This window comes from Eriocheir sinensis, chromosome 45 (genome assembly GCF_024679095.1).
Source record: "Eriocheir sinensis breed Jianghai 21 chromosome 45, ASM2467909v1, whole genome shotgun sequence".
Classification (NCBI taxonomy): domain Eukaryota; kingdom Metazoa; phylum Arthropoda; class Malacostraca; order Decapoda; family Varunidae; genus Eriocheir; species Eriocheir sinensis.
This window is the reverse complement of record NC_066553.1, coordinates 8605479-8628295: the sequence shown is the minus strand read 5'-3', so window position 1 is coordinate 8628295 and position 22817 is coordinate 8605479. Positions and strand designations below refer to the sequence as shown.

Below are 22817 nucleotides of genomic sequence, written 5' to 3'. Positions count from 1 at the left end.
CACGACAGTGGGGTCTCTGACCTGGAAATAGTAATCACTTCATGGGAAATCTGAAAAGTACAACCTCAGGTCATCCCACAAAGGTGAAGCATAATATCAAAACCACCACTACTGCAGTGGAGTAGTCCAGTGGAGAGAACAGTTTAACTTGAATAAGCTGAAAGATTAGAGGTTAGGAAATCTAGTGTTAGGCATTCTTTTTTCAGGCAGTGAGAAATATGTGTAGGGTGCTGAACCAACTACTACAGATCATTAAGGAGACTAATATTGTAGGATGGTTCACCAGGCTGGTCCGTGAAAGAGGATGAGCTAAAGCTGGTGGTGAGGAATGAAATTTCCTAAGATGGACTTTTTAGCAAAGGAAAGCCAAGATGTGCTCCACTTTGGAATTTAAAGTTAAAAAATTTCAAGAGTTGGTACAATTAAGTGAGATCAGCATAGTTATTTAATATTGGAATGGAAATCATCATAGCCAGATAATGGAAAATTCAGAAGAATCAAGGTTGTGGGCATGAGAGCAGTGATATTGTTGCATACATAGATGCAGCACCCAGCTTTGGACTGAAATTTAAAGCAGGTATAGTAAGAGGGAACAGAACAGAGATTTTTCCCAGTAGCTTCAGAAACCTGTGTTGGTTAAGAAAAGGTGAGACTTAGAGGAGAGAGAGCATTCCATTGAATGGAAATTAGAGGAAAGACTGCAGATGATGCAGATGAAAAGTTGAAACAGCATCTCCAATATTCTTCAAGAGGTTTATGGTGAAAATGTCATAATCATCATGATTATGTTACCCTTTTTCTGTGGCCAGAGTAGGACAAAAATGCACTTCTCTATATTTTTATTTAGTTCTACATGAGTATACATATTGTAGGATATATAAAAGTAACAATTTGTTATTTCATTTGTAATATAATTTCTTACAGTTGAAGGCAACGACTCCTTGTATGGGGGGGATTCACGGGTCCAGCAGGAAGGAAATGCGCTGTCAACATTGCTGCTGCAAGATGTTGTGACTCACTTGCAGGTATGTTCTGGAAAAAGCATCTCATGTTTAGAATATACAGTTGGCCTTCAACCACCACAGTTGCACTGTGCTGACTGCAGACAGTGATGGAGAAATCCATTGTCAAAACTCATTTACCCGATAAAATACTCAGCTGGTGTCGAGATTACTACTAATTTTTTTACCCATTTTCCTTATTGTTAAGCTTCCAGCTCAGATATGGCAAAATAACTTTGTGTGAAGTAATTTAGTCTGTGGAACCTTATCAGCTGCCTTTTGTGAATCCAGATGAACAATATCCAATCATTTGGATGCATTGTACACTGAGAAAAGGTAATTTCTTGACAAGCATTTCTATTTCTGCCGTGGTAGACGGTCACTGTTCTTCCCCTAAATCTATTAACAGTGGTGTCCCACAGGGTTCTGTCCTATCTCCCACTCTTTTTCTGTTGTTCATTGATGATCTTCTTTCCAAAACGAACTGTCCTATCCATTCCTACGCCGATGATTCCACTCTGCATTATTCAAATTCTTTTAATAGAAGACCCACCCTTCAGGAACTTAACGACTCAAGGCTGGAGGCTGCAGAACGCTTAGCCTCAGACCTTACTATTATTTCCGATTGGGGCAAGAAGAACCTGGTGTCCTTCAACGCCTCAAAAACACAGTTTCTCCACCTATCCACTCGACACAATCTTCCAAACAACTATCCCCTATTCTTTGACAACACCCAGCTATCACCTTCCTCAAGACTAAACATCCTCGGTCTATCCTTAACTCAAAATCTCAACTGGAAACTTCATATCTCATCTCTTACTAAATCAGCTTCCTCGAGGCTGGGCGTTCTGTACCGTCTCCGCCAGTTCTTTTCCCCTGCACAGTTGCTGTCCATATACAGGGGCCTTGTCCGCCCTCGTATGGAGTATGCATCTCATGTGTGGGGGGGCTCCACTCACACAGTTCTTCTGGACAGAGTGGAGGCAAAGGCTCTTCGTCTCATCAGCTCTCCTCCTCATACTGATAGTCTTCTACCTCTTAAATTCCGCCGCAATGTTGCCTCTCTTTCTATCTTCTATCGATATTTCCACGCTGACTGCTCTTCTGAACTTGCTAACTGCATGCCTCCCCCTCGACTTTCTACTCATGCTCATCCCTATACTGTCCAAACCCCTTATGCAAGAGTTAACCAGCATCTTCACTCTTTCATCCCTCACGCTGGTAAACTCTGGAACAATCTTCCTTCATCTGTATTTCCTCCTGCCTACGACTTGAACTCTTTCAAGAGGAGGGTATCAGGACACCTCTCCTCCCGAAACTGACCTATCTTTCGGCCACCTCTTTGGATTCTTTTTAGAGCAGCAGCAGTAGGCTTTTTTATTAATGTTTACTTTTTTGTGCCCTTGAGATGTCTCCTTTGATGTAAAAAAAAAAAAAAAAAAGCAAGATCTGTTGTTTCAGAATCAGTTCTTAGAATCTCGTATTAGTGAATGGCTTTCTAAGTAATTCCATTTTGATAATCTCGGGTAACTTATCCACGATGGACATTGATCTAATTGGCCCATAATTACCAGTGGTTTTCTGTCACCTTTCTTAACCCGTAAACTGCTGTACTGTGATACTAGTGCCTCATCTGACACGGCTAAATTAGCAAGCGATTGACTTTCCATAAATCATACCTAAAGCATAGAAACGTGTCATATACACTTCAATACACATTTCTGAAAAGCAAAACTTATTGTATCCTGCATATTTCTTAGTTTTTTTCATCATAAAATTGTTTTTATGGCAGTATTTGAAGCTGTGGTAGGGAGTGGGGTGAATGGAAGGAGGTAGGGGGAGACGACAGGGGTGATACATACAGCTCACTCGTTGCTATGGTGACGACCTTGAGACAGTGTTGTCAACGCTGCAAGTACGTAGTGCTAATACAAGGAGATACTGCTGCTTTTATAGCCTATGCAGAATAATAATAATCAATGTTATTTATGAATACATATATGTTGAGTGTGTGCGTATATATATATATATATATATATATATATATATATATATATATATATATATATATATATATATATATATATATATATATATATATATATATATATATATACTCGACCCTCGATTTAACAGACCCCGATTTAATGGATTTCGGATTTAACGGACCACAAAATCTCAACGGACAAATACCTAGCAACGGACATTCTGCCTGTTGCTGGCTAAATTTGTCCAGTGTGACACCGGCTTTAGAAACGTCAGAACCCTAAACAGAAGGCCATCGGGCTGTGTCGTGAGGCCGCGCCGCACAAATTTCACCCACCCACACTGCCTCATGGCCTCTAGCTCCACCCACTTTTCTGCCGCCGGACAGGACGCATCATATAGTGGGTGTCTGCCTTTATGGGGAAAATTTAAAACCGTCGACATCTTGTGCTTGGCCACCTGAATGGGTGGCCAAGCGCACATGTGCTGACAGCCCCGGCCCTGAACAGCTGACGGGCGGCTGATGACGGTGATGGCGATGATGAGCGTCAGCGGCGTGGAATGGGAAGTATACAAAACTGAGACGGTAAACACTGACGGACGACATTCCTATAAGGTGGCGTGATCTATCTGTTGTGGTTTTTTTTCCATTGACAATTGTATGCCTAATTCGTGGTGATATTAAATAATAATAATACATTGATATCCTACTATAACATTGTGGGTCAGGTCTCCAATGTTCATTCAGAGACCACAAACATTGGCGGAGATGATCTATAGTTGAAGGCAGGGGTGATGTGGTGGTGTGTTCTAGGGCTTGACTGGGGGTGTCAGGGTTCACTGCCAGTTAGGGATGTGACCCCAGTTCCCAGGCTGTGGAAGAAGTGGGTGGGCTGAGGCTGTGATGGTGCTGACGGGAGGATAGTGGCCAAATACCTTTCCTCCATTAGGATTTGTCGAAGGAGACGTTCCTGTCTCAGGTCAGCAGTCCTAGTGTAGCAAGCCACAGTAGTGTGTCCCTTACGAGTGCAGTACCTGCACGTCTTCACTGTGGTTATTGTTAAGTCTGTCTGTGTCCATGGCTGGCCGGCATCCTGGTTATTCATGTGGTGTTTGCCCTCGTTCACTTCCTGTATATTTCTGCCTTTCTTTTTTTTCCTTTTACACACTCTCTCTCTCTCTCTCTCTCTCTCTCTCTCTCTCTCTCTCTCTCTCTCTCTCTCTCTCTCTCGTGATTGCAGCTGTTAGGCTGAAAATGTAGAAATTACAGATTATCAAACAATTTATAGAAAATTTACAGAAAAAAAATCAAGGAAGGAAAACTTGGTCCTCAACAAATAAAATGATTCCTTATCTCATTCATGTTGGCAGGGCCTTGGCGGGGTGCATGAGAAGCGCTGTGGACCTGTGGCCCTGGAACTGTTTTGGTGTATAGTGACCTGGGGTGACCTGACTGATCCTCACATGATGAATGTTGCTGCACTCATGTGGTCCTATGTGACAAAGTACACACCCTCTCAGACTGTGGTGAGTATATCCAAAAGTTATAATAGTGTTACAGTGAGAGTTAGCCAACATGTTCTTTGAATACTTGTTCCATTTAAACTCTGCAGATTGTACTTTGTATATAAGACCACCTTGTGATACTAGAGAATTTTTGGCTGAATATGTTGTACCTCACATCACTTGTACATGTTTCTTTTCATTTTATGAATATATATTAATTAGTAATTTAAAGTTGATCTTTTGTAGAGATCTGCATGCCTAGGCTGTACAAGTAAATGTTAATGCCCAATAATTAATTGGCACCACCGAGCCACCATCCCTACTGGAACGTTTACTGCAAAGTAGGTCACCAGACATTTCACAACCACTGTTTAACATAAAGACGTGTGTAGCCTTACAGTATTTCCTTGGGTTGACTTGAATAATCATACCCTGCAATATACCTAAATTTGTAGGACACTTTGTACATATGAGCATGGAAAATACGAAGAGCATGATACATATACAAGCAACACCACAAAGATAATGTAATTAGATCAGAATCAGTTAAGTGGAGGCTTGGGAGCCTAGCTAACTATGGATTGTTTTTGCCATGTCAACCTCAGCAAATTCCTTTCAGCTGTCACCACTCTCAACAACAGCAACAACCTTAGCTCGCCTAAACAACGGTGTTGTTATACAGAGCATGTGTTTCAATACCTACATTCTTCTCATTTCTGTCTACATGTTCCTACGTACATTAGTGCCTTACATTCAGAGACCTGAGCAATTGAGATGCTTGCACTTCATGTCCTCGTGGAACACTATGTAAGTTTCGACAGGGGCTGCTGCTCACAGACTATGTCGATCCCAAGTAGACTTTTGACTAAGTGCACCATGAGGCACTCTGGGATATTCTTCAGATCCATGGGATTCCTGCAAGAATTACTGACTTGACTGGCCTTTACTCTGGGACTGAGAGTGCTGTGAAGTGTGGGGGAAGCATTTCTGAGTTTTCCCTTTTAATTCAGGAGTGAGGCTGGGGTGCCACCTTGCTTTATCACTTTTCAGCACTTGCATGGACTGGGTAGTAGGCAAAGTTGTTGATCTAAGTTGGTGCAGAGCATCTGTCACCAACATCAAGGTTACTTTTCACAGAATCGCTGGAGGTCCTGGTGATGGATTTCGAAGTGCTGCATGAAGATGCGATGCCTCTGTGACTGAAGGTCTCCTCAGTCAAAACAAAGGTCCAGTCGTTTAGAGACACTGGATTACACAGTTTAGTCTGTTCATGTATGGCAGCATAGTACATAACAATAGTGGGCATTGCCAAGAAGTCACTTACCAGATTGACCTGGGCCACAGTGTTATGAATTCACTTGGCACAAGTATATGACATTGTCGATATCTATGCAGGCAGAAAAAAATTGTGCTCCCTGTTGTACTCTATGTCTGTGAGACATGGACACTGAATAGTGACTTGGAGAGGCATATTGGTGCCTTTGGTACCAAGTGCCCCTTAAAATCATCATTCAGTGTCCATGTCTCACACCAGAGTTAAATCGTGAGCACAAGCAACTTGAGGATGCAGATCTTTCTCTTTCCACACAAGTCCATAACACTGTGGGCATATCCAATCCGCCATAAGCCTTCCTGATGAGACCTACCATTATTTTGAACTACGTTACCAGTGTATGTACAATTTTCCAAGATATCACTGTCCTCGCCACACACATGAATACACTGTACTGTTTCATCTGGCAGGCCTTCAAACACCTGTCCCTTGGTCTTGGCCCAAGAAATCTTAAGACCTAAGGGTTTTGCCTCCTCATGCAGTGCCTTGAGAGCCATCACTATAATCTCCAGTGACTCAACAAGGACTACCTCATCATGAGCAGAAACAAAGTCAGTGGCCCTGGTATTGCCAACAGATGCTCCACAATGACTCTGGTCTACAACTCTGCCTAGTACCCAGTTGAAAAGTGATGGGGCAAGGACACAGCCCTGCCTCACTCCTGCATTCACAGGAAAGAAGCTGGACACCCCCTTCCCCACCCCCACATCAATCTTTTATGGGGCTTGAAATGGAAAAGGTAACTCGGGGGGGATGGTCGGGGGAGGTGGTGAGGCAAGCGACACGGCGCCTGACATATGTTCCCTGTTAGTTAATTAGTTGTTTAATTAGGCCATATTAGGTTAAATTACTTAAAATTGTTCTTCTACATCCTATGGTTGGCTCATGCACCTGTATATTATTATCTGCTGGTTTACTAAGAAAATAGTAATACTAAATACTTGTTGTAATTATGAATTATTGCTGACTGGCCTGTATTCTGGGACCGAGAGTGCTGTGAAGTGTGGGGGTAGCTTGTCCCGCTTCTTTCCCATGAATGCAGGAATGAGGCAGGGCTGTGTCCTTGCCCCATTACTTTTCAATACTTGTATGGACTGGGTACTAGGCAGAGTTGTGGAGCATCCATTGGCAATACCAGGGTCAATGACCTTGTTTTTGCTATGATTTTAGTGATGAGTCTCAAGGCACTGCATGAGGAGGTAAAGCCCTTGGAACTCCAGGTCTCCTGGGCCAAGACCAAGGTGCAGGTGTTTGGAAGCTTGCTAGATGAAACAGTACATGCGTGTGGCAAGGACATTGAGATCTCAGAAAATTTCACACCTTGGTAGCATAGTTCATAACAACGGTGAGTCTCGCCAGGAAGTCTTACGGTGGATTGGCTTGGCCCAGAGTGTTATGTACTCACTCAGCACAAGTATATGGCAATGTCGATACCTGTGCAGAAGGACAAAGATCCAGATCTTCAAGTCCCTTGTGCACCTTGTCTTACTCATTGGCTGTGAGACATGGACACTAAATGGGGACTTGGAGAGGCAGATTGATGCCTGTGGTAATAAGTGTCTACGCAGAAACATTGGATATCGCTGGAATGACTTTGTGTCAAACTGGTGACTACTTCGTGAGACTGATTCGACATATATCGCCTGCATAGTCCATCAACACAAACTCCAACTATATGGGCACGTGGCACATTACCCAGAAGCTGATCCTACTCATCAAGTTGTCTCTGTAAGAGACAATCCTGAGTGGAGGAGGCCAAGGGGACACCCACAGAGTTCGTGGCTTGAACAAGCCGAGAGATCCTGCCACGAGGTACTCTGGAAGGGAAGGGGGCCTGCATTGAGACTTGCCCGGAGGGACCCCCAGACTTTGCGTTGTAAGGTGGGCTAGGGGATGTGCCCCCTGGCATATCCCCCCATTGATTTATTAACTAATATAATTATGAAAAGAAAAATTTAATTTGACATGGATTTAAAACATTCTTGATAATTGTCTGTGGCAGTGGCAGAGATCTTTTCACAGGTGACTTTTTTGGAGGGTGGAGGTGAGGGGGGAACCTGGTGGCAGCCAAGCCAGTGGCACAAGCGAATTTCATTTGAAGTAGCTACTGTGATATATGACTTGTTTGTCTCATGCTGCTGTGGTGCTTCTCTTGACGCTGAATATAGGATTGAAGATGAAGATCTGGAAAGCATGTGGGTAATCTTCTGCCACTCTTAACTAACTAACAGGGAGCATATGCCAGGGGCATGTTGGTTCATGCACCAGTATCACTCACTAGTGTGGTTGCGAAGATATGCGAGAGGCTGGTTAAAAATAGGTGGTCGGATTTCTTAGAAAGTGAGAAAATTATCTCAGATTGACAGTTTGGATTCAGGAGAGGGAGATCTTGCGTCACCAACTTGTGTTATTACTCAAGGGTGACAGATTTAATACAAGAGAGAGAAGGCTGGGCGGATGGAGTGTACCTGGATTTGAAAAAGGCATTCAACAAAGTACCGCACAGAAGACTAATTTGGAAAATTAAAAATAGGGGTGGAGTGGGTGATGGACTGATTAAGTGGCTGGAGGACTTCCTAACTTTGAAAAAGGCATTCAACAAAGTACCGCACAGAAGACTAATTTGGAAAATTAAAAATAGGGGTGGAGTGGGTGATAGACTGATTAAGTGGCTGGAGGACTTCCTAACTAACAGAGAAATGAGGACGAAAATCAAGGACAGGGTTTCCAATTGGTGCCCTGTGATGAGTGGAGTCCCGCAAGGTTCGGTGTTGGCACCAATAATGTTTGCTGTTTATATAAATGATATGGTGGATGGAGGGTCCAGATATGTAAGTTTGTTTGCAGATGATGCAAAGTTATTGTGATGAGTGAATAATGTGAAGGACTGTGAGTAGGTGGAAGGACGCTTGGGTGCCATAGGAGAGGTCAAAATGCAGTGTACGTATTCCAGAGAAACATTCCACTCACAGTGCCGGCTAGCTTCAGACTGAGGAGATAAACAGCGTCTCTGCGCGGTGACGTCATCAAGCGTCATGTCATCGAGGAAACTCGTGTAAAATCGAACATATCACGTTAGTTAAATGTATCTCCTTAAATATCAACTCGTGTTAAATCAAAAATGCATTATTCAAACTCGTGTTAATTGAGAGGTGACTGTATGTCATAAAGATGGAAGTAAACAAATGCAATCCAAAATGTGCCCAGAAGCTTCCTTATAGTCAAATATCCATTATTTAAAAGAATCCAAACATTATTGTATAGAAACTTGGTATTTATTCTGACTTGCCATTATTGTCTGAAATGTTCTGGTACTTATCTTTTGCAAGATAATGTAATGTTCACTTTGCGGTTCTCACATCTTGAATGTTTTTTTTCCTTTTCAGAAACAAGTAAGAGAGTTGGTGATGCAGCAGTCTCCACATGCTAAAAGTGGCCTCCCACAACTGATCCAGCACTGCAAAGGATAGCGCACCAATCACCATAGTTTTCATTGCTCAACTGACTCCTCAGAATCCATCACTATTTACAATGATCTGCTGTGATAATTGTTACTAATTTTATATTTTGTCAAGTGTGTATGGGTCATGGTATGTGTATATACAGTTGCGTTGCGGGGTCCCGTCTCGGTCTCAGTTAATAAAATTTATATCTAAATTATTGTTTTTGGACTAGACTTTTATTATCCAGGTTGTTCCACAGTTCAATGCATCAGTAGAAAACTACATTTCTTCAAATATCTTGTCTACTGCAATTTCATTCCATGTCCTGTTCTTGATCCTTATCCTACAAAAACATATCTTCTTTATCCCTTTATTGCCCTGAACACTGCAATGACATCACCTTTTTTCTTCCTAATGATGGCAACCCCAACATTTCCAGTCTATCCTTGTACGTTAAATCCATCAGGTTAGGGAATAACTTTGTTGGTGCCCTTTGTATTCTCTTAATCTTGGTTATATTTTCCTTTTTGTGTGGAGACCACACTGCTGCCACATTGTATTCACACTTGGGATAGATGACAGCCACTATCAGTTTCATAATTTATTCATTCATGTAGTAAAATGCTCTTTTGTTGGTCAACATACTGCAGTAAACCCTTGTTTTAACTAGCCAACTGAGGGAAGAGGGTGACGTTATATTTGAAAATCGGGATCCGAACATTTGGTATATAACGAACTTCGCCATTTTCAATCATTTCTGTACATAACAGAGTTTGTTCATCATATTAGATGAAAGTGTGTACTTACATGCAGTTATTACAAATATTACACCCATACAGGGAAATTAAAACAATAATTACACACTGGACATATGTTATGCTGACTGACGTGTGTATATGCTTGGCCAGCCCACTATCAAACATAACCCCGCAATTACCAAACTTGTTCGGTTAATCCCCAAACATATCAGAAAGGCAGTAAAAGTTCATTAAAGCCAAAATTTGTTATATCGAGGTCAGTAAAAGCGAGGGTTTACTGTATGGGCCTCTCTGCCAATCTCTTGTATGTGTTTTCAGGAGACAAATCATTCTGGACCAACCCTACCAGGTACTTTCTTCTGACATGTTCAGTTTCCAAAGATTAGTTCAGTCACAGCTTCTTAAGGCTTATATCCATTTTTAATCATTCTCACTTCTTACCATTTTCTTCCCACACATAGCTCGATTTGTGAATCCTGTCTAAATTTTCCTATAGCATTTCACAATTCTCAGCTTCTACTTTCCTCATAATCTTTGTATCATCTGGAAACAATTTGTATAACTGGAAGTATGCCTACATACAGCCAGTGCCTATGAAGGGTGATTGTTCCAATCCCTCAAATTTACTATCCTAAAGCTTTATTTTCTTGGCTCTCTAAAGCTTTTGAATCAATCCCTTAACTGGGAGATTTTTAAGCATCTATCCACTTCTGACCTCCTAACCGATTGCCAGTATGGGTTCCACAAGGGGTGTTCAACTGGTAATCTTCTTGCCTTCCCAACTGATTCTTGGTCATCTCTTAGCTGTTTTGGTGAAACTTTTGCTGTAGCCTTAGACATTTCAAAAGTTTTTGACAGTCTGGCACAAATCTTTGCATTCTAAACTACCCTCCTACTGATTCTATCCCTCTCTCTGTAATTTCATCTCCTGTTTCTGGCCGATCTATCTCTGCTTTGGTAGACGGTCACTCTTCTTCCCCTAAACCAATCAACTGTGGTGTCCCGCAGGGCTCTGTCCCATCTCCCACTCTCTTTTTGTTGTTCATTGATGATCTTCTTTCAAAGCAAACTGTCCTAACTATTCTTACACCGATGACTCTACTCTGCATTACTCAACATCTTTTGATAGCAGACCCTCCCAACAGGAACTACATGATTTCAGGCTGGAGGCTGCAGAACAGTTAATCTCAGACCTTACTATTATTCTGACTGGGGCAAGAAGAACCTGGTGTCCTTCAATGCCTCAAAAACTCAAATTCTTCACCTGTCAATTTGACACAATCTTCCAAACACCTATCCCCTATTCTTTGACAACACTCAGCTGTCACCTTTTTCCACAATAAACATCCTCAGGCTATCCTTAACTCAAAATCTCAACTGGAAACCTCATATCTCCTCTCTTACTAAATTAGCTTCCTCGAGGTTGGGTGTTCTGTGTCATCTCTGCCAGTTCTTTTCCCAGTCCCAGATGCTATCCATATACAGGGACCTTGTCTGCCCTCATATGAAGTATGCACCTCATGTGTGGAGGGCTCCATACACACGGTTCTCCTGGACAGAGTGGAGTCTAAGGCTCTTCGTCTCATCAGCTCTCCTCCTCTTGCTGATAGTCTTCTACCTCTTAAATTCCGTCACGATGTTGCCTCTCTTTCTATCTTCCATCGATATTTTCACGCTAACTGCTCTTCTGAACTTGCTAACTGCATACCTCCTCCTCCTCCTCCCGCGGCCTCACCTCACACGACTTTCTAATTAAGCTCATCCCTATACTGTCCAAACCCTTTATGCAAGAGTTAACCAGCATCTTCACTCTTTCATCCCTCAAGCTGGTAAACTCTGGAACAATCTCCCTTCATCTGTATTTCCTCCTGCCTACGACTTGAACTCTTTCAAGGGGAGGGTATTAGGACACCTCTCCTCCCAAAATTGACCTCTCTTTTTGGCCACTCCTATGTATTCTATTCGGGAGCAGTAAGTAGTGGACTTTTTTTTCATTATTGATTTGTTTGTTTTTCATGCCCTTGAACTGTCTCCTTTTCTGTATATATATATATATATATATATATATATATATATATATATATATATATATATATATATATATATATAGATATATATTTATATTTATATATATATATTTATATATATATAAACTACAGGATAATTAGTGCATGAAAATTAAAGTGATTAACAGGAAATTATTGTTGATGTAGGTACTAAAATAAATATTCTTAGGTAATTAGTGTTTGCTATCCAGTTTTTGGAAAGATATTATTAGATAGGAAATAAGGTTAACAAAGTAACTCACCAGATGTGATGGTGTTTTATGGACAATCCTTTCCAACAATGACATGCACCTCTAATGTGTGGCATCCAGTCCCCAGCAGCAATCAAGCAACTGGTCACGGCAGCGGCCAGATCTGCTTCAGAGCTTGGTGTGAACAATCTCTTGGTACAAACAGGACACCTTTGGAATTCAACCCTGGCAACATAAAATGTTACAGAATTAGCTAGTGAGAACAACTTTGTTCTTTTGTAAGAAAAGCTGAAAGATAGTAAGTGGGACATCATAAGTCTCAGTGAGGTTAGGAAGATGTGTGAAGTATTTGTAGCATTGCCTGACAGAAAATGTCTTATACTACAAAGGTCTTGTTGATAGGAAGCAGCATGGAGTTGGATTTTTAATTAATAAAAATCGAGTAGGGAATACAAAGGAATTCTACAGCATCAACAAAAGAGTAACAGAATAATTATCAAGCTGAACCAAAGATATGAACTTTAAGCTCATGCAGCAACATCAACTTACCATGACAATGAAGTAGGAAAATTTTATGAGGATGTGAAAGCAGCAATAAGGAAGCACAAACCCAATTTAAATGTTAAGGCCAAAAATGTTAATGAGACAGAAAATAGCCAGTATGGTGTATGTACACAAGAAATAGGAGAGGAGATCAATTTGTTTTAACTTGAAGAAAGAAACAAGCTAAGGCCTATATTCTCAAACATTTTCAGGCTCACGTACCCACTTTTTTATTTATTTACTTATTTATTTTTTTATTTTTTAAGTTTCACCTATGGCACCGGTAGCCTTTCTTGGTGGGGCCTGGTGGTCAGCCCTGGCCTGTTATGGCACAGGCAAGTGTCTTGTAGTGGCGCCATCTTGCTTGGCTCATGCTGCCCCCCAAAGATTATCTTTGATCCTCTTTCCAAGAGAATTTGGAGTCCAGGTTGATAGGTAGTCTTCAGGACAGCATGTGGGTAGTCTTAGGCCACTCAGCCTTCAAGAACACCACACCATCATGCTGACCACTAAGCCACCACCTCCCCATAATTTGATTCCATTAGACTTTCATAGAGGTTATGGATATTTCCATGGGTAGTTTATGAGCACTGTGATAGTTTGACAAGGCTTCTGCACCATGAATGTCAAAAACACTCATGAGGACCCAACTAATCTCCTTTGTGGCTTCTATGGTTATGCCAAAAGCAATTGAGAATATGGGCCATAGTCATGAGCACATTTTTTAGGAAATAAAAAGAAAATGTTCCTGGAAAAGCCCTACACTCACTCTATTCTATCAAGGCACTTTGGCTTTGACGTCAACACAGACTTAAAAATGCAAAAATTGACATTTCTAATCCTAAACAAATTTCACAGCTTTAACTATTAAATCCTTTTAATTAAATTTTAAGTACTCTATATATTTCCTTTAGAAAAAGCTATTTAGATTTTATAAATGATTCATTTTAGGGGGAAAAGTGACTATATATGTCCCATAAGGCTTAGCTTAAAGAAAAAAGGCAAAAAAAGAGGTAGCGAAAGCAAAGAAGAAAGCAACTGAAGAGTGGGTGAGGGAGAGAGAAGGGAGAAATTTAAAAAATGAGATGTTTAAAATTGCAAAACAAATAAAAAGATAGAGAGCAGATGTAGTTGGGGCAAAGTTTGTAAAAGATGAAGGAGAGAACATCATGGTGGAAAAAGAAAAGATATTGGAAAGATTGAGTAAATATTTCAGTGAACTGTTAAATGAGGAAAATGAATAAACATTGAATAAATGAAACTGAAAAAGTAGAAGGCCCACAAGAAAAAATTACGGAAGAGGAAGTAAAAGAAGCACTAAATGAAATGAAAAATGGTAGAGCAGCAGGACCTACAGGGCTAACAGTAGATTTAATAAAAGCAGCAGGAAAGGAAGGAGTGGTGGAATTGACAAGTGTTGAACGATGTATTAAAGGAAAGGAAGCTACACTATACCCAGTTTTAAAGGGAAAGGAGATGCTTTGAAATGTGGTAACTTTAGGGGGATAAGGTTACTGGAGCATGGCATGAAGGTATTCGAAAAAGTCCTGGAGAAGAGGCTGAGAAGGATAATAAAAATTGATAAATGTCAGTTTGGCTTTTGCCCTGGGAGATCAACAACTGAAGTAATATATACTATGAGAGGGCTTCAGGAAAGGTTTATGGAGGAGGAGATTGTATCATGTTTTTTGTAGATCTAGAGAAGTCATTTGACAGAGTACCAAGGGAAAATATAAGGTGGGCATTGAGAAACATGGAAACATGGAAACGCAGGCAACAGAAAGCCTATTGGCTCATTTTTAATCTGCTCGACAGCCTGGGGCCTGGGAGCAGATGAAAGCACCGAGCAGATGAAAGCACCTCGATATTGAGGAGCAGATGTCGATTCTATATTTGAAGGAGTTGATAGTATTCGCATTTACTACTTCTGAAGGAAGATTGTTCCAGTGACGGATGACTCGGTTTGAAAAGAAACTCCTTCCGATGTCTGTGTTACATCGACTAAACTGAATGGGTAAACCGTTATTTCTAGTTCTTAGGTTGGTTTGCAATTCAAAGAAATTGGAGTAATCGACGTTATTGAATTTTTTCAGATACTTCAAGACTTGAAGCAAAGAGTACCACAAAGATTGGTTGAATCGGTGATGGGACTATATGAAGGTACAAAATCGAGAAAGGAAACAGTGGTGGGAACATCAGATGAGTTCGAAATTGGAGTGGGGGTTCAGCAGGGATTTGCCCTTAGCCCTCTCTTGTTTATAACAGTAATGGAGGAGGCAACAAAGGAGGCAAGAGGAGAGGCACCATGGGAGCTACTGTATGCAGATGACTTGGTAGTAAATGCAGAAACAGCAGAATAAGTGAAAGAAAAGTTTGATAAATGGAAGGAAGGAATGGAGGAATGAGGTTTGAAAATTAATATGGAAAAAACAAAGTACATGGTGACTGGAAAAGCAGCAAGAGAAAAGATTAAATCAGGAAAATATCCATGTGGATGCTGTGGGAAGGGAGTAGGTGTAAATTCAGTCTTGTGCACATGTTGCAGGCAGTGGTGCCACCATAGATGCTCAGGCCTCAGAAATGTAAGAGTGCAAAATTTTACATGCCCAGCTTGTGTAAGGAGACAGCAAGGACAAGAAACTGAGAGGGATGAACTAGAGGTGAATGGAGGAAAGTTGGATGAGGTAGAACATTTCTGTTATTTGAGAGATGTTCTGGACTGTGAGGCGGGAGTGGAGAGGACACTCAGGACAGTGAGAGCAAGAGTGGCGGCAGCGTGGTTAAAGTGGAGGGAGGTGGCTAGTTTACTTGTGAATCGTAACATCCCTCTAAAAAGCAGAGCAGGGGTGTACCAAGCATGTATTAGATCAGTGATGTTGTAAGGAGCATAAACATGGGCTCTAACTAGAAAATTGATGAAGGTATTGAGAGCAAGTGATTGCAGAATGCTGAGGTATATGGCGGGGATCAGGTGGCAAGACAGGGTGTCCAGTGCAGATGTAGCTAACAGATGTGGAGTAGAAGACCTGGAAACAGTGCTCAGAAGGGAAAGACTCTGATGGTTTGGACATGTAAAGAGTGCAGGGGAGGATACAGTGCTGGGAGTTTTGGAGAGATTGGAGGTAGAAGGAAGGAGACCAGTTGGTAGACCTAGGAAAACGTGGAGAAGGTGTATACAGGAAGACTTGGCATTGATGGGATTGGATGAGCATCGGGCAGAAGACAGAATAAAATAGAGGAGAGCCATAAAGCGTCCAACCGCTCAGGAAGAGTGAAAACGGACGTTAAACGAAATGATGATAATGATGATGACTTTTGTGATGTTGACAATCGAGTGACCAAAGATCAGACCAGGTAACTTCCAAACCATGGAAATTTGCCCTATAACAGACACATGTTTTAGTCAAGACCAGAGACTTTGAGACCAAGACCAGAGGCCATATGCTTGAAAGGTGTGCGGGAGCAGCTGGCTCCCTCACGCCGGCCTGCCTCACTTCACCCGCGAGGGGGCTATGCTCAAGCGCGTATGATACACAATAATCGCTGTGGAAGGCTTAGGATTTAAAGGGTGGTCGGCCCTAGCCTTTGGTACTTTGTTTAGTCAAAGGGAGGCTTATAAGATGTAGTAAGCATTCTTTCTTTTGCTAACTGCTTTCCAAAATAATTTCAAGGTGGTATAAGCCTTCTGAGATATGAAACTTACCATAAAAACATCTCCAATATAACAGCAGCCTCTTGTGGCAATGGATGGCATCCACAGGCCTTGAGGATGCCAGCGAAACACTTTCAGCAAGGGAGGTGACGGAAGGATGAAAGCAAGGAAGAGGAAAGGAGGGAGGAATTGAAGTAGGAGGGAAGGAGGGAAGGGAAGAATGATTGAAGGGAAGGAGGGAAGGACTCGAAGAAGTGAAAGCAGGGAAGGATCGAAGGAATGAAGGAAGGGAAGAAAGGAGCAGAAGTAGGAAAGAAAGGAAGGGAGGAAGGAAGTGAAGTAGGAAGTGGAAGGAGGGAAGGAAGGAGAGAAGGAAGGAATAAATGATGAATGAATGAAGGAACCATCTGCTTTGGTGACATGTGGTAGCTGTGAGGCAATATAGTTGACAGTTGCCGCCAATAACAGAATATCACTAATTTGTTTTCATATCCAGTTTCAACCATGACTGTTTTGTACTGTTTACAAACATCAGCTTATTCATTACAGTAAACCCTCAATATAATGGACTACTTGGGGGGAACTTAATCCGTTAATGCCGAAAGTCCATTATAAGCGGCAGAAATTTTAACATACGCATAACAATACCAACGAACCTAATAAACATACATATATAGTTTTTCTTTATTGAGTATGTTGTCCTCACATTGTCTATATAGCCGCACAGCACACTTGGCAACGGACTGCTAGGCACTGAGACTGCCAGGTTGGCAGTGTGGTCCTGTAGGGGGGCCATACTGTTACGGGTATGGGTAAATTTTACAAGTGCACCAATCTCGTACTGGCAGACAAAACTGTTTTTTTAGTAGTTTTCAGTGTGTAATGAAATAATCTGCTAATTGATTCTGTCACGAATCATTAAATGATTGACTTTATAATACTAGTTGCACACCCGCTGCAGCTGCAAAATAGCTCACAGAGATTCAATTTGCTTACTGTTTCTGTATTTCACTCACCTCTCACAAAAATCACAAGTAGACAAACTAAAACAAAACCTGGCAAATTAATGTTTTCCCTAATGTGTATTCCCCCAGTCCGCATGCATGGTGTACAGCAGAGCGACTCATTTCTGCGAGGAGGTACTTCTCGCAACACCAGCCTGCGTAGTGGACCACCGCTGCCATGTCACGTCCTGCACTGCGTATTTCCGCCGTCCCACACCGCGTGCCGAACAAATTTCACTAACCAAATCCAACGTAACCTAACCTAACCTACCTAACCCCCCTTAATCCTCTTAAGCTGTGTCAGTAATGACACTCACAAACACTTGGCTATTTTTATTTACATTTACGTCCTGGATTGATGCACAAGACTTTCTTGTGGTGTGTATACGTTCTTCATTTAAATGGGAACCACAAGGAGGAAAATGTTTCATCAAGTGGGCTGAAAAAGACCAGTAACCTAAGGATGGGACAGCAGATAAAGGGAGGAAGGCGAGGTGGCTAGCAGACGCTATTGTAATTACCGGGCGCGGTTGGTAAAAAAAAATATTCCATAGAAGCATATCCTACAACACACACAAGCTGTAGTCAAGACCAGGCATTTTGAGTCAGAGACTAAGACCAAGACCAGACCCTCTGAGACCAAGAACAAGACCAGACTCAGACCAAAACCAAGACCAAAACTAATAGGGAGCAAATGCCCGGGGCCATGTCACTTCATTCACTCACCGCCTCCACTCATAAAAGTCCCCCATAGCAAGCTCCCACGCAGCTGCCCTATCCATCCCAAGTCCATCCTGACAGAATTTATTAATTTCCCACAGCCATGAATTACATGGTTGTCCCCTTGGTCTCCTTCACTCAGAGTTGTCTTGTACAGAAACAGCCCTGTGAGCAGGCCGTTCTATCTCTGCTGTGGTAGACGGTCACTGTTCTTCCCCAAAACCTATCAACAGTGGTGTTCCACAGGGCTCTGTTCTATCACCCACTCTCTTCCTGTTATTCATCAATGATCTTCTTTCCGTAACAAACTGTCCTATCCACTTATATGCTGATGACTCCACTCTGTATTATTCAACTTCTTTCAACAGAAGACCCTCTCAACAGGAATTACATGACTCCAGGCTGGAGGCTGCAGAACGCTTAACCTCAGATCTTACTATCATTTCCGATTGGGGTAAAAGGAACCTTGTGTCCTTCAGTGCCTCAAAAACCCAATTTCTCCACCTATCAACTCGACACAATCCACCAAACACCTATCCCTTATTCTTCGACAACACTCAGCTGTCACCATCTTCAACATTAAACATCCTTGGTCTATCCTTAACTCAAAATCTTAACTGGAAACTTCACATCTCCTCTCTCACTAAATCAGCTTCCTCGAGGTTGGGCGTTCTGTACCGTCTCCGCCAGTTCTTCTCCCCCACACAGTTGCTATCCATATACAGGGGCCTTGTCCACCCTCGTATGGAGTATGCCTCTCACGTGTGGTGGGGCTCCATTCACACAGCTCTCCTGGACAGAGTGAGTCTAAGGCTCTTCGTCTCATCAGCTCTCCTCCTCTTACTGATAGTCTTCTACCTCTTAAATTCCACCGCCATGTTGCCTCTCTATCTTCTATCCTTATTTTCACGCTGACTGCTCTTCTGAACTTGCTAACTGCATGCCTCCCCCACTCCCACAGCCCCGCTGCACACGACTTTCTACTCATGCTCATCCCTATACTATCCAAATCCCTTACGCACGAGTTAATCAGCATCTTCACTACATCTATCACCAGAAAAACATGAACCATGTAAGAAAATCGTTGGTTGGGTGAAACTGTAAATTGTCCTGATTCTTTTTAGGAGCAGCGAGTAGTGGGCTTTATTAATTACTGTTCTCCTTTTTTTGTGCCCTTGAGCTGTCTCCTTTGTTGTAAAAAAAACATATGTATATATAAATATATAAAACATAATTGTTAACAGGCATAGGGAACTGAAGGAGAAATATGGGGGAATTATCCGGAATATGCCCCAAACAGTGCTTGGCCATCTCTCTCTCTCTCTCTCTCTCTCTCTCTCTCTCTCTCTCTCTCTCTCTCTCTCTCTATATATATATATATATATATATATATATATATATATATATATATATATATATATATATAGCTAGCTATTATGGATTGGAAGCCAACTGCTGAGATTACTGAGAACTGAGCAGTTGGGGTACATGCCTGATAGGCTATATCGATGACTGGCTGAATCCTAATGCTTCTCGTACTGGTTAAGCGAATTTGGTTAAGATTCGTTTTAGGTCCGTGCCAGTATCTCATTACCTTCCTTATGAAACATCAGTATCTCTTCATATGTCTTTTCTACAAACCTTCAACAGTCATGAAACGCTTTGAAAATCCAATTGAAGGACTTTTTTTTTACTCTTGAAAATAGGGGATAATGTTCACGAAAGCGCATTGCCTCCTCTGGTGACGGTGCAGCCGGTGTTGCGAGAAATACCTCCTTGTTGAAATAAGTCACATATACATGTGTGGGGGGGGTCCAGGGGGGGTTCAGCCCCCCCTGGCTAGAAGGGGGGGTCGAGGGGGGCGCAGCCCCCCCGTTAGTAGGTCGTAAAGTTCGGTTGGAGTAGTTTAAATATGCTCCCCGACCCTAAACCCTCTGCGAGCTATTTTACGGCTGCGGCGGCTGCAGCGTCGTCGCGGCCGCCGCCAGAGGAGGCGACGCGCTTTCGTAAACATTATCCCCTATTTTCAAGAGTAAAAAAAAAAGTCCTGGAATTGGATTTTCAAAGCGTTTCCATGACTGTTGAAGGTTTGTAGAAAAGATATATGAAGAGATACTGATGTTTCACAAAGTAGATTATGAGATACTGGCACGGACCTAAGACGAATCTTTACCGAATTTTAACATGGGATACTTGTAACTTATAAGACCTAAAGGATTTAGATCCAATTTCACAGTCCAACACGGTGGGTTTGTAATTGTCTGAACCAAACAATTCAATCTTCTAAACTCCATAATAGTTAAGTTTTCAACTCACCACCAGATACACAAGAGATTTTATGTATAGTTTCCTCAAATTTCTTAACTTAAATATGAACACCAAACACTACACAAGAAATTTTCGAAGTCTTCGTTATCGGTTTGGAAGCTTACTAACCCTTCATGGCGAACTGTGAAAGTGGCCCAGGGGGTATCAAGACACTCTAGGATCTCCTGCAACTCCGTGGGATCCCTATTAACGCGCCTGTACTAGGGGCCAAGAGTGATGTTAACTGTGTGGGCACTGGGCAGTGAACTGTGCCTGTCAAGATGGCGTCCGGTAGGGCTGTGCCATCGCCCCGTCACCTTTCAACACTTGATGGACTAGGTATCCGGCCGAGCTATGGACCAAAGTCACTGTGGAGCATCAGTTGATATGTCCCTGGCCAATGATAGTTAAATTGTCCTTACCAAGCCACTGGGGGCCCCGCTACCGCTGGTGACATTGAAGGCTCTGCTGATGCACCCCGGCCTTGGCTGCGTTGGCCGTCCCTGCTGCGTCTTCTTCTTCTTTTGACCTATTTCGCTTTTCCTTTGTCTTTTTCACTTTAGCTTACTTTGGTCTTTTTTTCTTCTTTTGCATTTCCCTTTCCTGTCGCTGTTTGTTTTCTACTAACATATTGCCAGCAGTGGGTTGTTGTTTTTCCAACATTTCGCCCGAGATTCGAACCCTCCGCGAAGCCTCGGAGTCCCGAAACGAGTCACGTCACGCTGTGGTGTTGTCTGCCATCCCGTGTCGTGAGACATCCCATCCTGAGAACTTCGCATCGCGGAACCCAATCTTTACTATCACAGATCAGTAACTAAGTGAAGCATCTAATTGTCAAAAAGTACCAGAGAGAACCTTAAAAGCGATGCAAATCGGAACAGGTCACAAGAAGAAGAGTGATTGTTGATATCCCAGTTATATACATCATAGACATACATGTAAGTGTGAATGTGAAAATAAGGTTGTGATCGGAGGAGGCCAACAGAGAAACTTGTTTGACAGAATTAATTAATAATCTGAAGAATTAGAGGTTAGGAAGAGGTCTATAGCATTGGGGGTGTCTCCAAGAGGATCATGGATGCATGTTGGGTGCTGAACCAACTGCTCTAGATTACGAAAGAGCAAAGTTCTAGGCTTATTCACCAGGCTGCAGATTCCTCACACTGTCACAACACTCAGACACCCTGAGCTCACCTAACACTGTGACACATAGTTGAGCAGCAATTGCACCATACATTCCACACATCCCTATTTGCCTACATATCAGTGCATGACAACAGCTTTAGGTCTTTTTTTCCTGCCCTGCAAGCATATTGGAAAGGGCAGAATAAACCTAAAACTATGCTCTAGAGTCTAGACACACTAGGGTAAAGATTTGTTTTAGTACCATGTCAGTATTTCATTACCTACCTTATGAAACATCACTAGCTCTTCATATATCTTTTCTACAAATGTTCAACAATCATGGAAATGCTTTCAAAATCCAATTCAAGTACTATTTATTGTTGAAAATTGGGAATAATATTCACAAAAGCACAGCCTCCTCTGGCAGCGGTCCAGCCGGTGTTCTGTTGCTAGAAATACCTCCTCGCAAAAATAAATCACATATACATGTGTGTGTGTGTGTGTGTGAGGGGGGGGGGGGGGGGTGACACAGCAGAAGTGTGAGCATGTAGGTAAAGAGGAATTTGAGAAATACAATAATAGTACCAACCCTCACATATGCAAGTGAAACGAGGGTCTGGAATGAAAGTCAGAGGTCAAGAGTGCAGGCAGTGGAAATGAGTTATTTGAGGAGTGCTTGTGGTGTGAGTAGAGTGGATGGAATGAGTAATGAAAGTATGTACGAGCGTTTTGGAATGTGTCACGTGGGTGAAGGGAAGAAGTGTGGAGTGGTGGAAGAAGTGAAGCGACAGACTTTAAAGTGGTTTGGCCACATGGAGCAAATGGAGGAGAGTAAGATGACCAGAAGGGTGTATGTGAGTGAGATAGAGGGAGGGAATGCTAGAGGACGACCTCCAGTGAAATGGAGGGATAGGGTGCAAGAGTACATTAGGGAGAGGGGAAAAGATCTTTGAGAAATTTTCAGCAGGCAAGGAGGGAGTGTCTGGATAGAAAAAGTTGGAAACTCTTCTGCCGTGGCCATCCCCTGGTGGGAGCTCCCAGGAGCAGGCGTCGATGAAATGATGATGATGTCATGATGGTTTTTAATTTTTTCCTTTCTATTTTTCTTGGCCATTTTATCAATTCATATATTTCGTTCAATGCTAATATTTTTCAATTAAATCTTAATTTTTGTTTTCCCAT

At 42.1% G+C, this 22817-nt stretch overlaps 1 protein-coding gene and 1 long non-coding RNA gene across 5 annotated transcripts in view; one reads left to right on the top strand and one right to left on the bottom strand.

The window, feature by feature from the left end:
• The window catches only part of LOC126980714 (VPS35 endosomal protein-sorting factor-like), a 47430-nt gene extending 37943 nt beyond the window's left edge, over positions 1-9487 (top strand). For 3 of the 4 annotated variants that reach the window (XM_050830899.1, XM_050830900.1, XM_050830901.1), the window contains 3 exons: positions 925-1025; positions 4359-4514; positions 9213-9487. In XM_050830899.1, the coding sequence (XP_050686856.1) occupies positions 925-1025; positions 4359-4514; positions 9213-9296 (341 nt within the window). In that variant the 3' untranslated portion in view covers positions 9297-9487. Of the gene's footprint in view, positions 1-924; positions 1026-4358; positions 4515-4739; positions 8901-9212 lie in introns of all 4 variants that reach the window. The other variant, XR_007733469.1, reaches the window with a different exon arrangement.
• LOC126980718 (uncharacterized) lies at positions 823-21070 on the bottom strand. The gene is made up of 3 exons (XR_007733471.1): positions 20933-21070; positions 12336-12509; positions 823-1032 (listed from the first exon to the last, which is right to left on the bottom strand). It is a non-coding gene; the product is annotated as an uncharacterized LOC126980718 (long non-coding RNA).
• Positions 21071-22817: the final 1747 nt, after the last annotated feature.